Source organism: Protopterus annectens, chromosome 5.part0 (assembly GCF_019279795.1).
Source record: "Protopterus annectens isolate FY-2018-M chromosome 5.part0, PAN1.0, whole genome shotgun sequence".
NCBI classification, from domain to species: domain Eukaryota; kingdom Metazoa; phylum Chordata; order Ceratodontiformes; family Protopteridae; genus Protopterus; species Protopterus annectens.
The window spans coordinates 1,473,099,152-1,473,123,263 of NC_056735.1; the positions used below are offsets into that span (position 1 = coordinate 1,473,099,152).

The following is a 24,112-nucleotide window of genomic DNA, read 5'->3' on the forward strand; positions in this document are numbered from 1 at the left end:
TAACCACTTTGGGCATGAAGGATGGATTAGTCCAAAGTGAAACCCTATCCCTACGAAAGACAGTGACAGGAGAACAGGCCATAAGGGCTTGCAGCTCAGAGACTCTAGAGGTAATAGTCACTAGGAGAACCATTTTCCATGTGCAGTGTTGCAGGGAGAATGACGCTGCTTGTTCCAAGGGGGCTAGGGTAAGTTTCCAGAACAAAACTAAGATCCCAAGGAGGAGCACTGGTTTCCTTGGTGGTCTATTATGAAGGACACCTTTTTAGAACAGTTTGACTTCCAACCTGGAAGCCAAGGGAGGAGACCTAGGTAAACATGCTGAGATGGCAGAGAGATGTGCCTTGACTAAGGAATATGATAAGCCACTCTTCATTAATTCACTCAAATAAGACAAAACCACTGGCAGCTCTACAAACAGTGGCTGTAAGTGTTTTTTAAGACACCAGCAGGAAAACCTCTTCCATTTGGAGACTTAGGATTTCCCAGTAGTGGGTTTTCTGACCTCCTGCAGAACTTGTAGCACGTCTTTAGTATAAAGGTGTCTAAAGGGAGTTAAAGCCCTACCATCCATAGTCAAGTATAGGGTCGACAGTTATAGATGTACTAGAGTGCCCTTGTCCTGTGTGAGTAAATCAGTCCTGTGGGGTAACTTGTGGTAATTGCCCTTGGCTAAAAACAGGAGAAGGGGAAACCAATGCTGTCTTGGCCAGAAGGGTGTCACCAGCAAGATTTTTGGTTGTTCTGGCTGAATTTTCAACAGAACCTTCTGAATGAGTGGGAAGGGGGGTGCATACAGAAACATCCCCTTCCATGGAAAAGATACTGCATCCACCTTCCATGTCCCAGGATGTGGAATCCTGGCACAGTACTGGGGAAGCTGTCTGTTCATGGGGGAGGCAAAAAGATCTATCTGAGGGATACCCCATTGATGGACAATGTCCAGAAACACATCCCTGTGCAACATCCATTTGTGGGATTGAGACAGAGACCTGCTTAGAGAGTCTGCCATCACATTCTGAGCTGAAGGAATGTAAACAGCCTGGAAGGAAACCTGACCCTGCTGGGCTATCTCCCAGGAGTACAATGCCAGTCTGCAGAGGATATAGGACTTTGTCCCTCCCTGCTTGTTAATGTACCAGAGGGCTGTGGTTTTGTCTTTCAACCAGCTTAGATCCCCTGGTGAAATCCTGGACTTGAAGGTTTTGAGGGCAAAGATCAAAGCTCTCATTTTCTTTATGTTGATGTATTCTTTTGTCCAAGTAGGGGACCACACATCCCTGACTTTCCAGATTTCCAGAGTTGCACCCCATCCTGTGTCTGACGCATCCATGTACAGATCCTGGGTGGGTGGAAGTGGTTGAAGGGGTAGGCCTGGATTTCTGGAGACCTAGAAAATCCACCACTCTAACTCCTTTGTTAAACAGGGTAGGAGGGGGACAACAAATTCCAGAGGGTGATTGTGTTGCTTCCAAACTGTTCTCAGGAACCACTGAAATTTCCTCATGTGTATTCTGGCAAATGAAGCACTGGAATAGTTGAGGCCATGAACCCCAGGAGGTGCAGGAACTCACTGGCAGTCAGGGACTGAAGTGTTATTAGGTCCTGGAAAAGAGAGGTGAGACACATGATCTTTTCTGGGGGTAAACAAGCTATCACTGCACCTATTAGAATCCTGCACCCCAGGAAGACATGATCCTGGGAGGGGATCAGGGAAGACTTCTGGAGGTTGATGGTAAACCCTGGCCCTCTCAGAAAGGACAATGTGACACTATTAGAATCTTCTTGTGTTCTGACTGAAGAGTGATTCTCAAACAATCTTGAAATATATCGCTGATAAGTATATTTATTGGCACTTTAACTTTTCAGAGTTCTGCATTGTCTTAATTTTTGCTTGACTGAGTTATTTTATATATTTGCTGACATTGCTTGCTGTTTCTGATCTGTTCTGAAACAGGATCTCCCTCCCATTCCTGTGGTTGTGTTAGTTTATAAAACTGGCCTAACAGCTTTTGTGTTTTCTGATCGTTTCAAGGCTTGCTGATTTAAAAATAGTCCCTATTTGTAAATTCCTGCATACACTGTTAGAAGTTCCATGTGTTCTGACTGAAGAGTGCTTCTCAAACAATCTGGAAATATATCGTTGATAATTATATTTCTTGGTACTTTAACTTTTCCGAGTTCTGCATTGTCTTAATTTTTGCTTGACTGAATTATTTTATATATTTGCTGACACTGTTTGCTGTTTCTGATCTCTTCTGTAACTGGTTTTCTCTCTTCCACCCAACCTATTCTTGTGGTGCTGTTATAGTTGGTGGCTTTGCAGTTGCCCGCCCCTACTGTAAATTTGATCGAGGACACTCCTCCCAGTTTAGTGTTCATTCTACCTGATAGAGCGAGAACATTTGAGAAGGTCAACCCACTTAGGTTCTTTACCTTGAATTATCTTCTGCTCCTCCTTCCACCCTTTGCACTTTACGAATAAAAAAATCTTCATGTTCTGACTGAGTGTGCTTCTTAGCTAATAAATATATTTTTGGCACTTTTTAACTGTTCAGAGTTGAATAAAACAACAATTGACTTTAGTTCAGAATACATTTTGAATAAATTGCATTTATTTAAACTGTATTTGCTTTAATACTACTACACACTCAAGTGTGCTAGCTTGCACTGCACTTGAATTGTTCTTAGTACTGTTTTAGCTGCTTTCTGGAAAAAAAAATTCTAAGCTTATTTCCTGCCTTTCCTGTAACTAGTCTAGTCCACATACAGATCTGCTCTATCGAATACTGTTGGTAAGCTTCTGAGCCCCCCAAGCCTTTCTGTGTTGAAGGGAAGCCTTCTAGTTCATCAGTGGGAGTGGTAAGCACTAAGTCACCTATCTACCACAAGAGGAGGGTTTTCTGGCCCAGAAATTGTAATTTATTGGCCGTTTGGACAGTTTTTCCATATCTTTCAACTTTCTGGTTTAAAAGCCCACATTTGCGCTTTTCCCGCCTTTCCTGAAACTAGTCTAGTCCAGACGCCAGAACTGTTTGTAAGCTTCTGAGCAGTGCCAAAGTCTGCTCTTCAATTTTTCCCTTAGATCTGCTAGTTCTCTCATCTCCTGCACTTTTACTAGCTTATTAGTTTAGCACTCTACCAGACTTCTTGTAGCAATTATTGTAGCTCACAAAAGTGCCACCAGTACTAAATGTTCTACAAAGAAACAGCTCCAGTACTTATTATTAATGCCCACCCCTCCAGGCATGTCTAAAGGTCAGTTCCCTGTGCTTTCTTCAATTAACCTGGTGAATTTGGGCATCCTGAGGCAATGTAGCAACTGTCTCATGTACACTGACAACCCTCCCCTCTTACCTCCCAACACTCAGACTTGCAAGAGATGCACTTGTATATCCAAATTGGAAGCCATGCACTCTCCAGCTAAGACCAGAATAGCTGGTCAAGAGGAGAAGCTCCACACTTGCACCACACTACATGGAACACAGCCCTTCAGAACACACACCAGCACTGTCTTCACATAAAAACACAAACCACACACCCACCTTCACTGAGGCTCTCAATAAATATCTACCTAAACAGCAGAGACCTGCAAGGCAGAAACGCACTCGACCACAACACTAATCACAAGACACATAAGTCTCCTAAATAGTGTGCCACTCAACCAAAGCCCCTAAGGCAAAACAGCATGCCCAACATACTAGTCATAGGTGACTCAATAGTGAGACACACTGATGTCCCACTCACTAGGTTGAATAAGGAGAAAGTAACAGTCAGCTGCCTGTCAGGCACCAGGATCTGCCACATAATGCACGCACTCAGGTCCCTCAACAACAGGCACAGATGTACGTGTGGGTGTGAATGACCTAAGATGTACCTCCCTGGACTACATGAAAAGAAACATGTAGGTATGACCCTAGCCCTGAGCAGAATCCTACCATCACCCAGAATGATACCACAGTACAAGCAAACAATGACTGATTTCGACAACTGGCTAAGTTTCTGGTGTCATTCTAAGGGGATCCAGTATCTGCCTGAAATGACATGCTTGACAGACCTCAATGCTTTGCCAGAGATGCCCTGCATCTGTCACCCCTGGGCTTCCGGATACTGGCCAAGGCTCTTGCCACCCCATAGTGCCTTTTTTAGGCAGTGTTCTAAAGACCAAATTACCTCTGTAACAGCTGCAAACAAATGCAATTTGAAGGTCATGCTGCTCAATGCTAGAAGTCTAAATTTCAAAATGCACTCGCTCAAAGCACTCCTTAAAATGGAGAACATCGACATTTGTGCTGTAACAGAGACCCGGTTCAAGGCAGCAGAAAGCACCCCTGCACTACCAGGCTATAACTCATTCCACACCTTTTGAACCCAGAACTTGGACCAAAGCTCCAAAGGCAGTAGTGTTTACATATTCATAAAGGATGCACACACCTCCAGAATGGTAACCCAACATAATGTATCTGAGATACTTTAGGTACAGCTAACATTGGGTAAGACAGTGATTCAGGTTGTAGCCTGCTATAGGTCCCCAAACATGTCCCAAGACTCACACTCCACATTCCTAAGCACACTGGAGAATATTAGGGTCCAACCTAACACTCTCATAGTGGGCGACTTCAACTACCCCTCCATTAACTGGGAAAACTACTCATGTACCAATACAATTGCCCAATGCTTTCTGGAATTCATTAATTCCAATGTCCTGGACCAGCTCGTTCTTACCCCCACTAAAGTTAGCAACATCCTTGACCTGGTCATTACTAATCTGGGCGACCATTGCTCTACACCAGTAGTCAGCTCCTCCCTGGTTATATCCGACCACAAACTAATCACCTTGGAAATCCACATCCCTCCCAGCCCCCCAGGTAACCACCATGAAAATCTTCTCTAAAGCTAACTTTGGGCTCCTAAAAACAGAGGTGGCTAACTTCACAACACCCATGCAAATGGAGAATAGTTGCATGACCGTCGAATCATACACCAATGCACTGTATGAACATGTACACAAATGCATGGATCTCGCCATACCCAGTAGAACCAAGACACTCTCCTCAAAAAAAAGGAAGCCGATCTGGTGGTCCCGTGCCATAAACAAACTCTACAACAGAAGAAGGAAACTGATGAGGAATTAGGTGAAGTCTCAAGACTGGAAAAACTCCCTTATCAGCCTCACAAAAGGTTGAGATCCCTCATCAAATCCTCTAAAGCTAGCTATGAAAACAGAATTGCAGCATATAGTAAAGACAACCACAAGGCCTTCTATAGTCATGTAAAGAATCTTCACGGCAATACCCAGATTTGCCCTGAGCTACTGCACAATGGTACCTCCTATACCGAGCCAACAGATATTGCCAATATACTGGCCGACAGATTCAGTGTCAACTTTACCCCTCTCTCCCCTCCCAAAGGACCAATCATAATACCAATATTACTGCTGCACAGGTTGAAACAGCACTGTCCAAGGCCAAGAATACAGTTTCTATGGGACCTGACAATATCCCTGGCTGTGTTCTACATGAGCTACAGGGTGAACTGGCACCTCACCTGTGTGCCCTATTCAATCACAGCCTCACCTTAGGCTTTATCCCTACCGAATGGCACATTGCTACAGTCATCCCTCTCCACAAGGGAGGAGCGACTACAGACCCTTGGAACTATCGCCCCATTAGGCTGACGAGTCTGATATGCAAAGCTATGGAATGCATCATCATGGACCTAATAAACAAGGATATAGGGAATCTCCAAACTCTGGATCCTACACAGTTTGGTTTTGTGAAGGGTAGATCATGCCTGCTCGACCTGGTCGACTTCTTTGAGTCAGTCACCAGGACTGTGGATGAAGGCATGGTGGTTCATACAGCCTACCTTGATCTGGCCAAGGCCTTTGATACAATTTCCCACTCAGGTATCACAGAAAAACTCACTAAGCTAAGCATCAACCCCTCTATCACTAGGTGGGTTGTAAACTGGCTCAGAGATAGAACCCACAGTGTGAAAGTAGCTGACTCCAAGTCAGACTGTTGACCTGTCATGAATGGAGTCCCACAGGGTTGGGTCCTGGGTCCTGTCCTGTTTGGTATCTACTTCTCTGAAGTCCAGGCCAACACAAAGGGACTCTGGCTGACAAAGTTCATAGACGATTGCAAGTTGGGACCTAATATTAACTCCACAAGTGATGCTGACATCCTACAGAAAGGCCTCAATGAGACCAACGACTGGTGTCAGAACCATGGCCTTAAGATCAACGCCAAAAAATGTGCCGTCATCCCCCTTGGGAAAAACATGGTTCCCCTGAATTACCACATCGATGGTAGTCCACTGAACACAGACAGCATTATAAGAGCTCTAGGAACACAGGTCGACAGCAGCCTCTCTTTTCACCACCACATTGCCACTGTGGTCAGAAAGTCCTTCTATGTGGCACATCTCATTACTAAGGGTTTTGCATCCAGGAAGAAAGAGGTCATTGGCTCTCTCTCTCTACTCTTCTCTCATTAGGCCAATCATTGAGTACAATGCCAAGTTTGGCATGTAGCTCACTAGACACCTGCAACAACTGGAGAGGCTGCAAAAGTACCTCACAAAGAGAATTCTAGCCCTTAAACACTTGTCCTATATGGACAGACTCAAAAAACTCCAACTATTCTCTGTCTCATATCACCTTAGAAGCGATCTCTGCTTGACTTACAAAGCCATGTCTGACCCAGATCTGTTAGAAATGCTACAGCTAAAGAAATCCCAATCCCTCTGCACCACATGCTCCAGAGACCTCAACCTCATTAACACAATCAACAGAACATGCTGGAGGGACAGGTTCATAACCCAGAGACTGCCCATGCTATGGAATAGACTTCCCATACATGTCAAGCAGACAACCTCACATGCCCTCTTCAAGAGAAAACTTGATGAGTGGATGGGAAATACAAAATTCACCCTGAGGATCACTCCAGTGGCTGTACTCTACTTGACAGAGGCACTAGGAACTAAGGTTGGGTGGCACAATGCCAGGGTAATCCTATAGGCTAGGCTTGTAAAGGCTCCAGCGCCATTAGCCTAGTACACAACTATGAACCTATGAAAGACTATCCAGGAGTATCTCTGGAGATGGGGCCTGGAAGACCAGTTCATCCAAATATGGAAATATCTGTATGCCCTGCAGTCTGCAGTGGGCTATAAAAGGGGCTAAACATTTTGTGAATACCCTCTGTGCCATAGATAGACCAAAGGGCAAAGCACAAAACTGAAAATGAGAGGAAGCCACAGAAAAGTGAAGAAATCTCCCGAACCATTGGTGGATGGGGATGTGAAGATAACATCTTTTATGTCCAATGACACCATGAAGGCCTGGGGAAGAATAAGAGAGAGAAGGAACTTTTAGAAAGGTGTTTACATGGGAAAGGACTAGGATGAGTCACCAACCTGAAAAAGAAGAGAGGGGAGGACAAGTGGAAAGAATTCCAATTGGTCCTGTGGGGGTTGGTACAGACTACCAGGTTTGGCCTGAAAAGGGTGTTTCTGGGAGGGTGTGGAGGAAGCAGATTTAGGAAAAGCCTGTCTCCTAACATCCCTTTTACATTTGGGTGGGACAGATTTAGTTCTCTTCCTAACAAACGTGGTTCTGGCAGGGTAATTTCTCTGGAAGCAGGGGACAGGGGATTCAACTGTGTTTTAAATCCTGGATTTTCTTCCCTTTTTCCTGAAGAGTTTTAAATAGCTCTGCAGCTGCAGTGCCAAATAAGGCTTTGTTGTCCAGGGGCATCCATGAGCTTAGCTTTGATATCATCTGGTAAGGGTGGTAACTACATCTGATGGAGTGCCTAGTAACCTCGGAGCAGGAATTAAAAATCCTGGAGAGCTTGGCTTTGTTGAGAGAATTTGGAAGCGCTAACACAAGTTTCACTGCATCCTTCATAACAGCCAAGGAATATTTGGCCATGTGCATCTGATAATTCTTTGCTCTAGAGTCCAAGGTTTTAGAAGTATACACATTTTTCCCCAGTCTCTCCGTAACCCAGTGGCGGCTGGTGACTTCAAATCACAGGGGGGCTGCAGGAGACAGCTGAATGGGTGGGGTCAAGGGGACGGGGTGTGGTCAACTAGAAAGGCGAGGAGCTATGCTCAAAACCACAAAAACTAACTTTAATTAAATATGCTGCCCTGGATGGCAAACCATCATTATGAAAGTCCAATCAAGACAAAAATAAGTGTAGAAGAATAAAAATATTTTAATGCATTGGCTGCATGACAGCTTACTTAATATCTAGATGGAAACAAAAGGTTGTGAGGCATGAAAAAATAAATTACTTTTTAAATACATTACTGGAATGCCAGTCAAAATCAAGTATAAGAAAAACCAGAAGCACTCAACTCAAACCACTTCTCCTTGCACTGCAGTTCTAATTATAATTTATATTCAGCTTTATTAAAGTACCAAGTAACATGCTGAAAGTAGAAATCTCTGTGATGCCCCCACTTGTAAAAATGTTTCTTATCCAAAAAAGACCTGCTGCCTGACAACTTGTTTCATGGGGAAAACATGATCAAAGTAAAAAATGAAAAGCAAACAAGAAACAAGCTCAAGATACATTGCTTAAAGGATTACTGTACAGGTTATGGACCACACATGATTGGCATTCTGTTTAGTTTACAGGTAAAGTCTGTAGAGATGACTGGAAGTCTCCAACAAGTGTAATGAGCTTTTTAAAATAATGGAATCCTGTCCTTTAATACCCAAGGCTTATACATTATCTAGTTAAGTATTCTCTGCATGGCAACAACAGAAAGGCTTTCAATGTTAGCAATTCTTTAACAGTATGCTTATTAAAGCTTACTTGCATCTTACGGTCTCAGACAAGCTTACCTTATGGTCATTAAAGCATTGCTACTTAAACACAGAGCAACAGGCACTTTGAGTAATAAGCATAAATCTGAGTAATAAGCATAAATCAACAGTACAAAAATATGACAGAAACCAGACCATTCTGCAAAATCAAGGACAGATGAAAAGCCACCGTAGTACTTGTGTCTACCTTGGATGGGGGGGACACACTGCATAACTACTCCTTGCCTTGCTTGGACACATCCAGAGTCACTACATGGGGGAGCGGGGTGCAACAAGTATGTCACAATTTGAAATGTCTCTGGCTGACTGTGATGGCCCTGACACATTTGTCATACCTCTCAACCTCAAGAGCAAGAAATCTGGACAAAGCCATACACAGAAGTGGGACAAAGGCCCAAAAATAAGGACAATTTTTAAATATTGCTCTAATAAACTTAGAAAGATAATAGAATAGGTCTTGCATTAGTATGAATTTTCTGAAGAGTATAAAATCTGAAACTCAAATGTCTGTCATTTTCTAACTTCAGTCTTTAGTGATTTGTCACTAATTTGCCAAAAAAACACAATTTTATGAAAAATGGACCAAAAATGTGATGCAAAAATATAAAATAGACACACAATACAACTGGTAACCTGTCAAAGAAGGGACACTTTAATATTAGTACTGCTACCTTGAGCAGCTGACAAAATAAAAGAATCTACATGCATTTCAAGTAATCTATAACTTTGATTATTACAGTTATTTCTTAATTGCAAACCCTCCATGTTTTCTTCCAAAATTGCTATTTTGTGGAGGGATTATTAGGGGGAAGAACAACATTTTGAGCCAAAATCGGGGACAGTTGAGAGGTTGGCTATGCCTAATTCTATAAAGCAATTTATTTGCATGTACCTCTCAACCTGTTAATGCAGTAAATCTGAACAAGGCCAAATATATTGGGGCACATATAAACAGTACTAAAAATTGCTCTTGTATAAATTGAGACAGTTGATAGAACAGCTCTTACTTTAACATGCATTTTTCTGAAGGTTATGAAGTCTGAAACTCAGTGTATCATTATTTAGTGACTTAATTCCTAAATGATTTGCCAGAAGACTACAAATTTTATGAAGAACAAACCAAAAATAAGAAGCAAAAATCTATTCATTCTTTGAAAATCTGGACAGTTGGGAGGTATAGTTCAGCTGGGCCTGTCTGAGTTTGCTGCCCTTTCCCCTGACAAAATCATGGTTGAATGGAGCCTCTGCAGCCATTCCAATGAACCATTACTTGGCTATTTCACTCCATTTACCATAAACACTAATGTGCATACTGATTTACTTCTATAATGAGTTGGACTTCATTTGAAAGTTTTATTTTGTATTTTACAGCACAAACACTAAGTCATCTGCTAAACAAAGCAATGCAGTCTCACAATGAAAACTTAGCATTAAAACTTCTCTGCCCTTGAAACTCACATTCATTGAAACAGCACTGAAACCCACATTCAAAGAAAATACATTTTGCCAGTGGCAGATAAAGATTAATTTTGGGCTGTTTTCAAATCATAGGCCCCTTGCATATGAAACATACATGTGCTCTTTGATACACCTTCCTCATTGTACTAAAATTATATTCCTTGTACAATACAGTACAGTTGTTAGAGGGTGTTTTAAATTTGTTTTGAACATTTTTCCAGTAAGCAATGAAACAAAACGCATGCATCCATAATGGCAAAACTGCCCAGTTCAGAACATTTATCATAAAAAAGTCTACTCAGACTTCCACATTATTAGTAAATATGCACAATTCTACAGTCCACCATTATTAGTAAATATGCACAATTCTACAGTCCACCATTATCAGTAAATATGCACAATTCTACAGTCCACCTTTATCAGTAAATATGCACAATTCTACAGTCCATTATCAGTAAATATGCACAATCTCTGAAGTAAGTCATCTAAATAATTCCACATTAAAGAAATCTGTAACTAATGAAGAGGTTGCTACTAGCAATCACCTTTATATTTCATGGTTTCATCGAAAAATAAAGTGTCTGTTGCCCCTCAGGAATAAATTGCCTATATTACATTAAAAAATGATAAGCTAGTAATAATATTGCAAGAGGAAACGGATGGCAAACTGATAACAGACTCATAGTTAGTATCTTCACCAAGGAGAACATTCTCAGTACGGCAGCATCCACCCCTTGTGGGAGTAGAACCCACAGCCTTCTGCATCAAAAGCAAGTACACAACCTGTTGTGCTATTAACAAGGCAAAACACTAAACTTCTGTTCCCCTGCAGCTCTCAGCTCCTTGTAAAATCTACTCAATACTCAAGTGCATCTCAACTTAGCAGCACAAGAAAACTGGAAAAAGCCAAAATGTATTGGGGGGGGGGGGGGGGTCAAAAGCCCAAAAACCAGGGACACATTAAACATTGCTTGTATAATCTTGGAAAGTTGCTAGAATAAAATGCTGTGTTATCACCATACATTTTACTGCCAAGGTTCCTGAGCAAAACAGTCAGAGTAACATACCACTACGCCAAATCAGTTGCTTTGTAAAAGAGAGGAAGACTGAAACTTAAATGGCTATCATTTAGTGAATTCAGTTCTCACCATAGCTGTCAACCTCTTAGTACAAAACACCTGGACAAACCCAGTAATGAGGGAATACAGCCCTCAAACATATTCAGTGAATTCAGTTCTTGCCATAGCTGTCAACCTTAGCACAAAAACCTGGACGAAGCCAATAATGGGGGAATACAGTCCCAAAAATTGGGACAAATTTCAAATATTCATCTTATAAACTTAGAAAATTGCTAGAAAAAAAGGTTGTGTTACTATGTATTCTGAAGAACATGAAGTCTGAAATTCTAATGCCTGTCAATTTTACTGCTGACAGAACAAAAACAATTTTCAGCAGAGACCCAGGGATTAATACTGCAGACACGTCCTTGTAAAATGACAGGGCACCAGAGCAAATCCACACAAACACAGGGAGGAGATGTAGACTCCACACAGAAGGCACCCCAACCAAGAATCAAACCAGAAAACCTATAGCTGTGAGGCAACAATACTACCACTGCACCATCAAATATGCAAGAAATTAAACATTCAGAAACCTGAAGTCTGAAATTCAAATGCCTGTCAATTTTATTTAACATTTGTTAATCAGGACAGTCTGACTTGGAACAAAAAAAATTTTTCAGCAGAGGCCCAGGAAGAAATAATGCAGACATGTCTTTGTAACATGGGAGGACACAAAAGCAAACCCACACAAACACAGGGAGAAGATACAGACCCCCTCAAAGAAGGCACCCCAGCCAAGAATCAAACCTGAGAACCTGCAGCTGTGAGGCAACAATGCTACCACTGCACTATCAAATATCAAGCATTGCAATATTTACAAACCACAGATATTATGAGGAACAGATCAGATCAAATATGAGGCAAAATCTGCAATTTTTTTTTTTTTACAAATGGTGGTGGGTAGGGAATTCAGGTCTTTAACACCTGCATACAAGGTACAGGGTTCAAGCCTGAGGTATTCCCTACCACACACACACACACACACACACACCTGTAGTAGCAAACCCCAAAAACTTAATATACTGCACTGGGTGCCAAACCGTCATTATGAAAGTCCAATCAAGACAAAATGAAGTGTAGAAGAATAAAAATATTTCAATGCATTGGCTGCATGACAGCTTAATATCTAGATGGAAACAAAAAGGTTGTGAGGCATGAAAAAATAAATTACTTTTTTTAAATACATTAATGGAATGCCAGTCAAAATCAAGTATAAGAAAAACAAGCAGCACTCAATTCAAACCACTTTTTGCACTGCAGTTCTAATTATAATTTATATTCAGCTTTATTAAAGTAACAAGTAACATGCTGAAAGTAGAAATCTCTGATGCCCCCACTTGTAAAAATGTTCCTTATCCAAAAAAAGACCTGCTGCCTGACATCTACTTGTTTCATGGGGAAAACATGATCAAAGTAAAAAATGAAAAGCAAACAAGAAATAAGCTCAAGATACATTGCTTAAAAGGATTACTGTACAGGTTATGGACCACGCAATTGGCATTCGGTTTACGGGTTAAGCCTGCAGAGATGACTGGTATTCTCAAAGTGTAATGAGACTCTTAATGTAATTCTGTCCTTTATTACAAATACTGGCATATGCATTTCAATACCCAAGGCTTATACATTATCTAGTTAAGTATTCTCTACATGGCAACAGAAAGGCTTTCAATGTTGGCAATTCTTTAACAGTATGCTTATTAAAGCTTACTTGCATCTTGCAATCTCAGCCAAGCTTACCTGATGGTCATTAATGTATTGCTACTTAAACACAGAGCAACAGGCACTTTGAGTAATAAGCACAAATCAACAGTACAAAAAATATGCAGAAACCAGACCATTCTGTAAAAATCAAGGACAGATGAAAAGCCACTCTAGTACTTGTGTCTACCTTGGATGGGTGGGATTCTCTGCACATTTACACTGCATAACTACTCCTTGCCTTGCTTCGACACATCCAGAGTCACTACATGGGGGGAGTGGGGTGCAACAAGTATGTCACAGTTTGAAATGTCTCTGGCTGACTTGTGATGGCCCTGACACATTTGTCATACCTCTCAACCGCAGAGCAAGAAATATGGACAAAGCCATACAAAGAAATGGGACAGAGGCCCAAAAATAAGGACAATTTTTAAAATATTGCTCTTATAAACTTAGAAAGCTAATAGAGGTCTTGCATTAGTATGAATTTTCTGAATGGTATGAAATCTGAAACTCAAATGTCTGTCATTATTTTCTAACTTCAGTCTTTAATTATTTGTCACTAATTTGCCAAAAAACACAATTTTATGAAAAATGGACCAAAAATGTGATGTAAAAATATAAAATAGCAACACAATACAGCTAGGAACCTGTCAAAGAAGGGACACTTTAATATTAGTACTGCTAACTTGATCAGCTGACAAAATAAAATAATCTACATGCATTTCTGAAATAAAAGTAATTTGATTATTACAGTTATTTCTTAATTATAAACCCTCCATGTTTTCTTCCAAAATTGCTATTTTGTGGAGGGATCATTAAGGGAAAAGCAACATTTTGAGCCAAAATCAGGGACAGTTGAGAGGTTTGGCTATGCCTAATTCTATAAAGCAATTTATTTGCATGTACCTCTCAACCTGTTAATGCAATACATCTGGACAAGGCCAAATATATTGAGGGAACATATAAACAGTACTAAAAATTGCTCTTGTATAAACTGGAACAGTTGATAGAACAGGTCTTATTTTAGCATGCATTTTTCTGAAGGTTATAAAGTCTGAAACTAGTGTGTCATTATTTAGTGACTTAATTCCTAAATGATTTGCCAGAAAACCACAAATTTTGAGGAACAAACCAAAAATAAGAAGCAAAAAATCTATTCATTCTTTGAAAATCTGGACAGTTGGGAGGTATAGTTCAGCTGGGGCTGCCTAAGTTTGCCGCCCTTCCCCCTCACAAAACCATGGTTGAATGGAGCCTCCCCCTGCAGCCATTCCAATGATCCATTACTTTGCTATTTTACTCCATTTACCATAAACACTAATGTGCATGCTGATTGATTTACTTCTATGATGATTTGAACTTCATTTGAAAGTTTTATTTTGCATTTTAGAGCACAAACACTAAGACATCTGCTAAACAAACTTGGCATTAAAACTTCTCTGCCCTTGAAACTCACATTCATTGAAACAAAATTAAAACCCACATTCAAAGAAAAATACATTTTACCCGTGGCAGATAAAAATTAATTCTGGGCTGCTTTTAAATCATAGGCCCCTTGCATATGAAACATACATGTGCTCTTTGATACACCTTCCTATTGCTTTGAACATTTTTCCAGTAAACAATGAAACAAAACTGCCCAATTCAGAACATTTCCATCATAAAAGTCTACTCAAACTTCTACAGTCCACTATTATCAGTAAATATGCACAATTCTACAGTCCGCCATTATCAGTAAATAATATGCACAATCTCTGAAGTAGTAAAAAAGTAATCTAAATAATTCCACGTTAAATAAATCTGTAACTAATGAAGAGGTTGCTGCTAGCAATCACCTTTATATTTCATGGCTTCACCGAAAAATAAAGTGTCTGATGCCCCTGAGGAATAAATTGCCTAAATTACATTAAAAATAAGCTAGTAATATTGCAATAGGAAATGGATGGCAAACTGATAACAGGCTCATAGTTAGTATCTTAACTTTCAGTACAGCAGCATTCACCTCTTATGGGAGTAGAACCAACAACCTTCTGCATTAAAAGCAAGTACACAACCTGTTGCGCTATTAGCAATGTGAGCCGACCTAGCATAATCAGCACTAAACTTCTCTTCCCCTGCAGCTCTCAGCTCCTTGTAAAATATACACAATACTCAACTACATCTCAACTTCGCAGCACAAGAAGTCTGGAAAAAGCCAAATTTATTGGGGTGGGTCAAAAGGGCAAAAACCAGGGACACATTAAACATTGCTTGTATAATCTTGGAAAGCTGCTAGAATAAAATGCTGTGTTACCACCATACATTTTACTGCCAAGGTCAATGTGCAAAATAGTCAGAACAACATACCACTACGCCAAATCAGCTGCTTTGTGAAAGAGAGGAAGATTGAAACTTAAATGGCTATCATTTAATGAATTCAGTTCTCACCATAGCTGTCAACCTCTTAGCACAAAACACCTGGACAAACCCAGTAATGAGGGAATACAGCCCTCAAACATATTCAGTGAATTCAGTTCTTGCCATAGCTGTCAACATTAGCACAAAAAACTGGACAAAGCCAATAACAGGGTATTACAGTCCCAAAAATAAGGACAAATTTCAAATAGTCATAAACTTAAAAATTGCTATAATAAAAGGTTGTGTTACTATATATTTATTGCTAGAATAAAAAGTTGTTTTACTATGTATTTTCTGAAGAATATGAAGTCTGAAATTCAAATGCCTGTCAATTTTACTTCTGACAGAACAAAAACAATTTTCAGCAGAGGCCCAGGGAGAAATAATGTAGACACATGTCTTTGTAAAATGGCAGGACACCAGAGCAAATCCACACAAACACAGGGATAAGATGCAGACTCCACACAGAAGGCACCCCAGCCAAGAATCAAACCAGAAAACCTATAGCTGTGAGGCAACAATACTGCCACTGCACCATCAAATATGTAAGGAAGTAAACATTCAGAAACATGAAGTCTGAAATTTAAATGCCTGTCAATTTGTTAATCAGGACAGTCTGACTTGGAACAAAAAAAAACAATTCTCAGCAGAGGCCCAGGAAGAAATAATGCAGACATGTCTTTGTAACATGGGAGGACACAAAAGCAACCCCACACAAACACAGGGAGAAGATACAGACCCCCCCACAAAGAAGGCACCCCAGCCAAGAACCTACAGCTGTGAGGCATCAATGCTACCACTGCACCATCAAATTTCAAGCATTGCAATATTTAAAAAACACAGATATTATGAGGAATAGATCAGATCAAATATGAGGCAAAAATCTGCAATTTTTTTACAAATGGTGGTGGGTAGGGAATTCAGGTCTTTAACACCTGCATACAAGGTACAGGGTTCAAGCCTGAGGTATTCCCTACCACACCACCATGAGTCTAATCACCAGTACATCCCACCTGAGGCATTTTCACACACACACACACACACACACTCCACTTACCTGGTCCTGTAGTAAATCCAAATCCCTGTCCACAAAACCACCATACATCCAGTAAGTAAATCCCGACGAGACTGCAGCAGAAATCCCGCGCAAATCTGATCCTGCCCGTCGCGAGATCTTCACCTGCAGCAAACTCCAATCCAATCCAGATCCTTCCCCTGACTGCTGACGTTGCAGTCCGACCCCGACGCGTTTCCCCAGCGAGTTCCCAGGCAGTCTATGCAGTTTAAAACTGCATAGACTTGTGGGAGCGCTCCTGTCCATGATTCTCAATCAGGACTGCTGTGCGCATGCTCCATGCACTAGACTGTCTCAGCAGCAGTGCGCATGCGCGAAGTCCGCGAAATTTAAAATATTTTTTTCTTTTTATTTTTTTATTTTATCAGTAGTTTGAAGTTGAGGGGGCTGCAGTCCGGCAGTCCGATAGCACGGGCCGCCCCTGCCGTAACCTTGCTCTCCTTATCAGAGGGAAGCAGGGAGGTGGAGGGTAAAAGTTTGGAAGCTTTATCTGCTGCCACCGATATAGTAGCTGGGTCAGCCACAGGTGCCTTAAAAAGGAACTTGGCATCCTCAGGCACCTTGTAAACTGTCAGGGCATTTGGGAGCTGGGCACTTGGAAGCTGCAGTAAAGGTATCCAAGAAGGCCGGAAGGACTTGAGAGATGGCCGACGGATTAGGGGATTCCATTTGTAGAAGGTCATAGTACCTCTTCAGAATCTCAGAAACCTGGCAGCAATCCCACTTAAAGAAGTCCATCATCTTCTAAATGGTCTCTTCAAAGGAAATGGTCTCCCCAGGGGAATCCATACCATTAGATTCCTCCTCTGGGGAGGCATAACCATCGGAAGAGACATCCTCTGCAGGCCTCTTCAAATGGGTAGAAGGAGAAATGGCCAGAGCTGGAAAAAAAGGGGCTGACATCTGGTAGAGTGCCATGAATGCATTAAAGAGGCCTTGGGTAAAGGCCTGCCAGTGAGGAGTTTTATCAAAAGCCTGGTCCTCGGGAGCCAGAGAAAACATGTTTTATTTGTAGTTTCTTCTTCTTTGGAGCCTCAGGAGCCAGGTGATGAAAGGTAGAAGGGGCCTGTCACTGGGAAGCATCCATAATGTCCATAGGAACATCTTCATATACAACAATCTGTCTGATGCCGCAAAGGGCCTTCAGAGATAACCAGCTATGGTTCCCTCTGGCACCTGAATCGGATGCCTGTGAATCCCTCTGGGATGTGCCTACAGATTCCTTGATGGCTTCCACCATGGTACCCACTGAAAGAGGCTCTGCAGATTCCACAGCGGCCTCTGGGCCTACATCAGCCTTGGGAAGGATGCCGCCCAGAGTAGAGGGAGCAACTGTAGGATCAGGCCAAGGCTTCTTGGACTTTTGAGTTGTGGCTCTTCTGAAGGGCCCGATGTCAGTTCCATGTCTCAAGCTAAGTGCTTAAGGCAAAGATTCTCCAAATATAGGTGCACTGCCAAGGTCGGGTGGCACAATGCCAGGGTAATCCAATGGGCTAGGCTTGTAAAGGCTCCAGGGCCAATAGGTTCATAGGTTGGTACTAGACTATTGGCCCTAGGGCCTCTACAAGCCTAGCCATAACAATTCCCTGGCTATTTCATTCCCAGAATATTTACTTACCTGGACCCCTGCCTAGCAGGGCGACTGACATGATCCCCGGGGTAAATTTCCTATCTCCCATCCAGTCGTGAAGGTTCCTTTTGAAGATGGCCAAGGAGGCACTCTGCTTGACATGTATGGGCAGTCTATTCCAGAGTATGGGGAGTCTCTGGGTCAGGAACCTAACCCTCCAGCATGTTTTGTTCATTGTGATGACAAGGTTTAGGTCCCTGGAGGGTGTGGCTCTGATGGATTGGGATTTCTTTAAGTGTAGCATGTCCAGCAGCTCTGGGTTTGGCATGGCCTTGTATGTTAAGCAGAGATCGCCTCTGAGTACATGATATGCGACACGAGTATAGCCGGAGTTTTTTTAGTCAGTCAGCATAGGGCATCTGCTTTAGGCCTGTGATTCTTTTATTGAGGTGTTTATGTGGCCTTTCCAGTTTTTGCAGATGTATTGTGAGGTACATACCAAACGGGGCATTGTACTCTATGATGGGTCTAATGAGGGATGAGTACAGTGGGACAATGACCCCTTTTTTTCTGGATGAAAAGCCCTTAGTGATGAGGTGTGCCACATAGAAGGATTTCCCGACTGTTGTGGCGATGTGGTTAACGAAGGTGAGACCACTGTCCACCTGTGTTTCTATGTCTCTTATCACACTTTCGGTGTTTAGTGTACTGCCACCTATGTGGTAATTCATGGGTACATGATTTTTCCCAAAGGGGATAACTATACACTGCTTGGCATTGAGATGGACCCCATGGCTCTGGCACCAAGCATCTGTTTCTTTAAGGCCCTTTTGTAGAATATCCACATCATTTGGGGATTCAATAATGGCTCCCAGTTTGCAGTCATCTGCAAACTTTGTTAGCCAGAGTCCCTCAGGGTTGACCTGTACTTCAGAGAAGTAGATGCCAAACAAGAGCAGTCCCAGGACTGAACCCTGAGGTACTCCACTTGTCACTTGTCTGGAGCTGGATTTGGAGTTGGCTACTTTTACAGTGGGGGTTTTGTCAGCCTAGTACATACCTATGAAGCTATAACCTAAGGGACACTAAGTGGCTACAGACAGTTTTAGGAACAAAGGCCTTGCAGACAGCACAGGATGTGTGATCATGGTCTGGACCTAAGCAAAATAAGCAAGGCTCATGGGAGTCTCATCCACAAAGAGGATTACCGGCCTCAAAGAGATGCCCTATGCAGACCGTCTCAAAAAACTGCAGCTTTACTCCATTGCATATCGCCTACTCAGAGGCGATCTCTGCCTAACACACAAAGCTATGTCAAACCCAGAGCTTTTAGACATGCTCCACTTAAAGAAATCCCAATCCCTACGAGCTACATGCTCTAGGGACCTAAACCTCGTCACCACAATAAACAGAACATGCTGGAGGGATAGATTCCTGTCCCAGAGACTTCCCATACTCTGGAACAAACTACCTATCTATATCAAACAAAGCTCCTCATTAGCACTCTTCAAGAAAAATCTTGATGATTGGATGGGAGATAGGAAATTCACCCCGGGGATCACTTCTGTGGCTCTGCTCCACAGTGGCACAGGAAAATAATTTTCTTGGGTGGCGAAAGCCAGGGTACCTTTGGCTAGGCTTATATAGGCCCTAGGGCCAATAGCCTAGTACCTACCTATGAACCTATGAGTCTTTATGTGGAATTTGCCTTCCACACTGACATGTGCCCTTCCTAGCTGACATGTACTCACAACAAAAAAAAAAAAACACAGTAGCCAAACAAAAAGAAAAAAAAAACAACGGGTACTTATCTGAAGCACAAGAGAGAGCTCTCTGGCAAGCAATAACCAGAGTTGGCAGTTGGACAGGCCACAGAACAGTTCTGAGGGAGTTGCATGCTGATGTCTGCTTTATACCCGATGTCTCTTTATGGCTGACGTACGCAGAGTGATGTGCACCATCGCACGTACCTTACAGTAGCATTTAGACTTTCGTATACTGGCCGGACATATGAGTCAGCCAGAGGTGGACTCACCCATGTTACGAATACTGCAGCATATGAATATAAGGCCATCTAGGGAATGGATGTAGCCATTTATTTAAAGTATACCTAGATTTCTTTAAAGTTCACCTAGATTTCTTCAGTTTACAAATGGAAAAGATACAAGCCAGGGCTGTCAAAACACAACTTGTTATATTTTGTTTTGTGCAGTTCTAAAGATTTACAAAAAACAGTAGCAAAACTAATACTGGTGGGCTTATCAAGAAAAGACATTCCGTGAAATATGTTAGCATACATGCAATAAGGATACTTCAACTTCAAGACTGAAGAACGTCTGATGCAAGGTGTAAAAAATGGGCAGATTAAGCTGCTGCACTATAGCTTGGGAATGAATAGGCCGAAAAGCTCTCTCAGTCAAGCTGGAAGATGCCCAGCTTTCACCTATGAGATGAATGATTGGATTAATTGGGTGAAAGAAGGGTAGTCATTGGAAGGCATTAAAAAAATATTCCAGAGCCACTGTATATTTTCTTTTTTATAATTTATTTTTATTGGGTATAAAGTACACCGTGGTAATCTGCAGGTTCTAATAGTTTCCTTAATTAACAAGGCTGTGCCTTGAAATCCTACCCATGGAAATCAAACAGCTTGGTAAATAAGATGCACCCTTGCTGGAGTTCAGTACCAGCCAACATACCTCATTTAATGTTTAGAATATGTCCACAACTCTTGCTCTGCATAAACAGGAAATGAATGGTTTACAACAATGGCCCAAGAAACCTATATGGCTGTAGCACCTTCTCAAAGTCATTCCAAGGTATGAAGCAATTTGCCTTCTCCAGGTCCTCAAAACACAGTCACATTGCTGGCAAATTTCTACGCCCCTCCAATATCTGTGAAAGGACAAACATCTGATCTATTGTTCCATGGACAGCATGGAACCTACAATGGTCTTCCTGACATACAGTTTTCTTTCCAGCACCCTGGTAAAGTTCTCAGGAAGAATGAGAAGTGCAATCCCTCTCCAACAGGAACTTACACTTCCTGTCTCTTTCTGGCAGAACATGAACACTCATCCACCCACTTAACTGCATAAACTACTTGAAAGTGTCTATATTTCTCAATCAGGGAGGTCATAAGAGAGACAGAATCTCCTAGATTTGCTAGCAAAAATGATTATCTGGGCTAATACTTTGTGCTCTGTTTCCCCTGAAAATGAGGACTGCCAATTTTGAGGTATGGTCCTCATCATCGTTTCAACAGTGTAAAGGTGCATGATCCGTGACACCCCAACATTGTTCAACATCTATGAGTGCATCACATCCATTTCTGCAGCAAAACATAGTGACTGCATTAAAATAAATGGACCTACTCCCACTAGCTGATTCTGGTACTGCCTCCTCAAATGAGGATATATCCACTGGGGTTAAATCTTCCTTTAAGTATACCAACCACCTTCTAAAATGTTCACAGCTGAGGTCAGAATTTCTCCTGCCTTGCAAAAAACAGCCTGGGCAATGTCTTGCCCACCTCTCCTGAATCATACCTCCCTGGGGCCTTTTAAAAGTTATTTTCAATGTTGTCATCACAATTCTCTAAGACCCAAGTATTTACTTCACATACGTTATTATCCTTCTGTAGCCTTCTTCACTGTTTGCACATCTGTGTACACTGAAGCATTACAAAAACATTAATAAACCTAGGGAGCTACATATAACCTCTATACTACACATCTAGACAAAATACATTAAAAACACCTTCACTTATTTTCCTGATCTACGACGGTGCCAATTTATCCTTGTCTTGTTATCTTTATTAATGGTATTCCACTGCTGTTTTTGTACACTTACTGCTCTTTTTTTATTTTCTCTTACATACAGAGTACTACTGAAATGTTACATACTGAAAAGTAGCTGGGCCGTTCAGCCTTCACTGAACTGCTTGCTCCTTCCATGTACATTCATGTAAGAGACACAACACACACATACAGACACACGCGCACACATTCACAGTCACATACTATTCATTACAGCAAAGATCACAATGCCTGAATTACTGAAAACATTAAAGAGAATGCACTGGGTGATCACTTGACTCATGTGAGGTGTACTACCAAGCAGAGTTCCAGGTATTATTCAACAAATGACATTCCTGAAAAGATGTCTAGCGTTGTTCCTTAGAAATCTTAAAGCAATTGCAAGGAACATCATGTTTTCAATCCAAAAACATTTACTCTTAGTTGTTTACAGTGGGTTATTTTACAAGTCCAAACAACTGGTGTAACATTACAAACAATTTGCATATTTGCTTGATTAAAATGTTAAACTATTCTGGTCTTTTTTGCCAAGAAAAAAAAAGACAAACAATTGAATGCAAAAGTGTACCTCTTGTGCAAGACTAGTAGTATTGAGGATGATAATTTGGTTTTGACAGCCACACCACAACTTTCCTGACACCGACACCATTTTGGTAACAGGACTCCCTGGCGAACCAAGACACAAAGATCTGGAATTCTGTGGATCCCAGAAACTTCCTGTAAATAAAGAGAAATGCATACAGTTTAAAAACCAAGGCTTTATAACAGAACTCTATTGTAACTTCATGGGTGTGTTTGGATCTGAAGACCTGTAGTGAGAATTAACCATTATAATTATGTCCCAATACTTCAGTAAATTGGAATATATTAACATGGAAAACCTATCAACATCTTTGACTTAATCAAGCCATTCCATTCCAGAGACTGATCCAGTAGAAATACCTTTTTATGCTTTCTTCCCCAGTGCTTGCCAACAATCAGCACTCCCCCTTCCTTAGGAACCATCATCCAGGCAGTCATTAGGGACTTTGTGCCCCTCCCCCACTCCATTGTTGCTGATGTAAGCACCTGTTTCACTATGGGCACATTTTATTCCATTTCTGGACATACGTGTGCTCACAGACATATATATGCCTACAAGGGCTACAATTAACAGCTTGGAACACTAAATCCGAGTCCCTTGCGCCTATGGCCCCTCTTCTTCTTGGAGCGGAGAAATGTGCTCAACTGAAACCAACACTTTCCTCCTGCCAGGATGGGTGATCAAGTGTGTTGCTTAGATTAGAGTCCAACTCCTGGTGTGAAAAGGACTAAGTAAAGTCACCTTGATTTGTATTCCAAACTGTGAATTCAGACATCTTATATAGTGAACAACTTATGGATACAAAGATAATGTGCTGCACCTCATTAACTGCATGGCCTTCAGCACATAAAAAACAAACCAAATACATTTCTATCAATTTACGTATGTAGCTTTTTGTGCACCTATGTAATGTAGCTCCTATGATTCCCTGTCTCGTTTGTCGCCTCTTTTAATTTCTTCATTCTCTTTCACCGTTTCATTTCTCTCTCTAGTATTCATTCTCACGTTCATGGATAAAATTATCTGTGGGAATGAAGGACAGCTAAGATATCGTCTCCAAGAGGTGGGTTTTTAATGTATGCTATACTCTGATAACTGTTTGGTATCTATCCTTCAAACACTGATTTGTTGGTTATGCCTGCAGGGAAGAAAAAACAAAATGTTGCATGTGACAAAATTAGCATTTTTCAATGCAGGTTGCTGGGATATGGTATTTCACTTTCTCCAGCATGCATCACCCTCGGTATTAGATTAAGTTTCAGATAAGGTAGAGGTGCTCTCTACAATAAAACTATCCTCCCATTTCTTGAATGGAACATTTGCTCCTTTTTGGATGAGAGCTGGTTGAAGGAGCCATCACCCAGGAAGCCATTAGGAGTTTTTATGATAACGATCTAAATCTCACTTGTGCCAGGGATATATGGCTCACATTACTGCTGGGGATGGTATATCTTCCATGTGAAGGTGCAAGCTTCTGCTCACAGATAGTGAAGTCACCCATTATATATCTTGGTCAGCCAAACACATGCCCCAGGGTCACTTAT

The 24,112-nt window shown here is 41.5% G+C and overlaps 1 protein-coding gene across 2 annotated transcripts in view; it reads right to left on the minus strand.

The window, feature by feature from the left end:
• The window catches only part of ARHGEF17 (Rho guanine nucleotide exchange factor 17), a 2,179,236-nt gene that overhangs the window by 67,964 nt on the left and 2,087,160 nt on the right, over nt 1-24,112 (minus strand). For both annotated transcript variants that reach the window (XM_044071304.1, XM_044071302.1), the window contains one exon: nt 22,554-22,702. In XM_044071304.1, the coding sequence (XP_043927239.1) occupies nt 22,554-22,702 (149 nt within the window). The remainder of the gene's footprint in view (nt 1-22,553; nt 22,703-24,112) is intronic.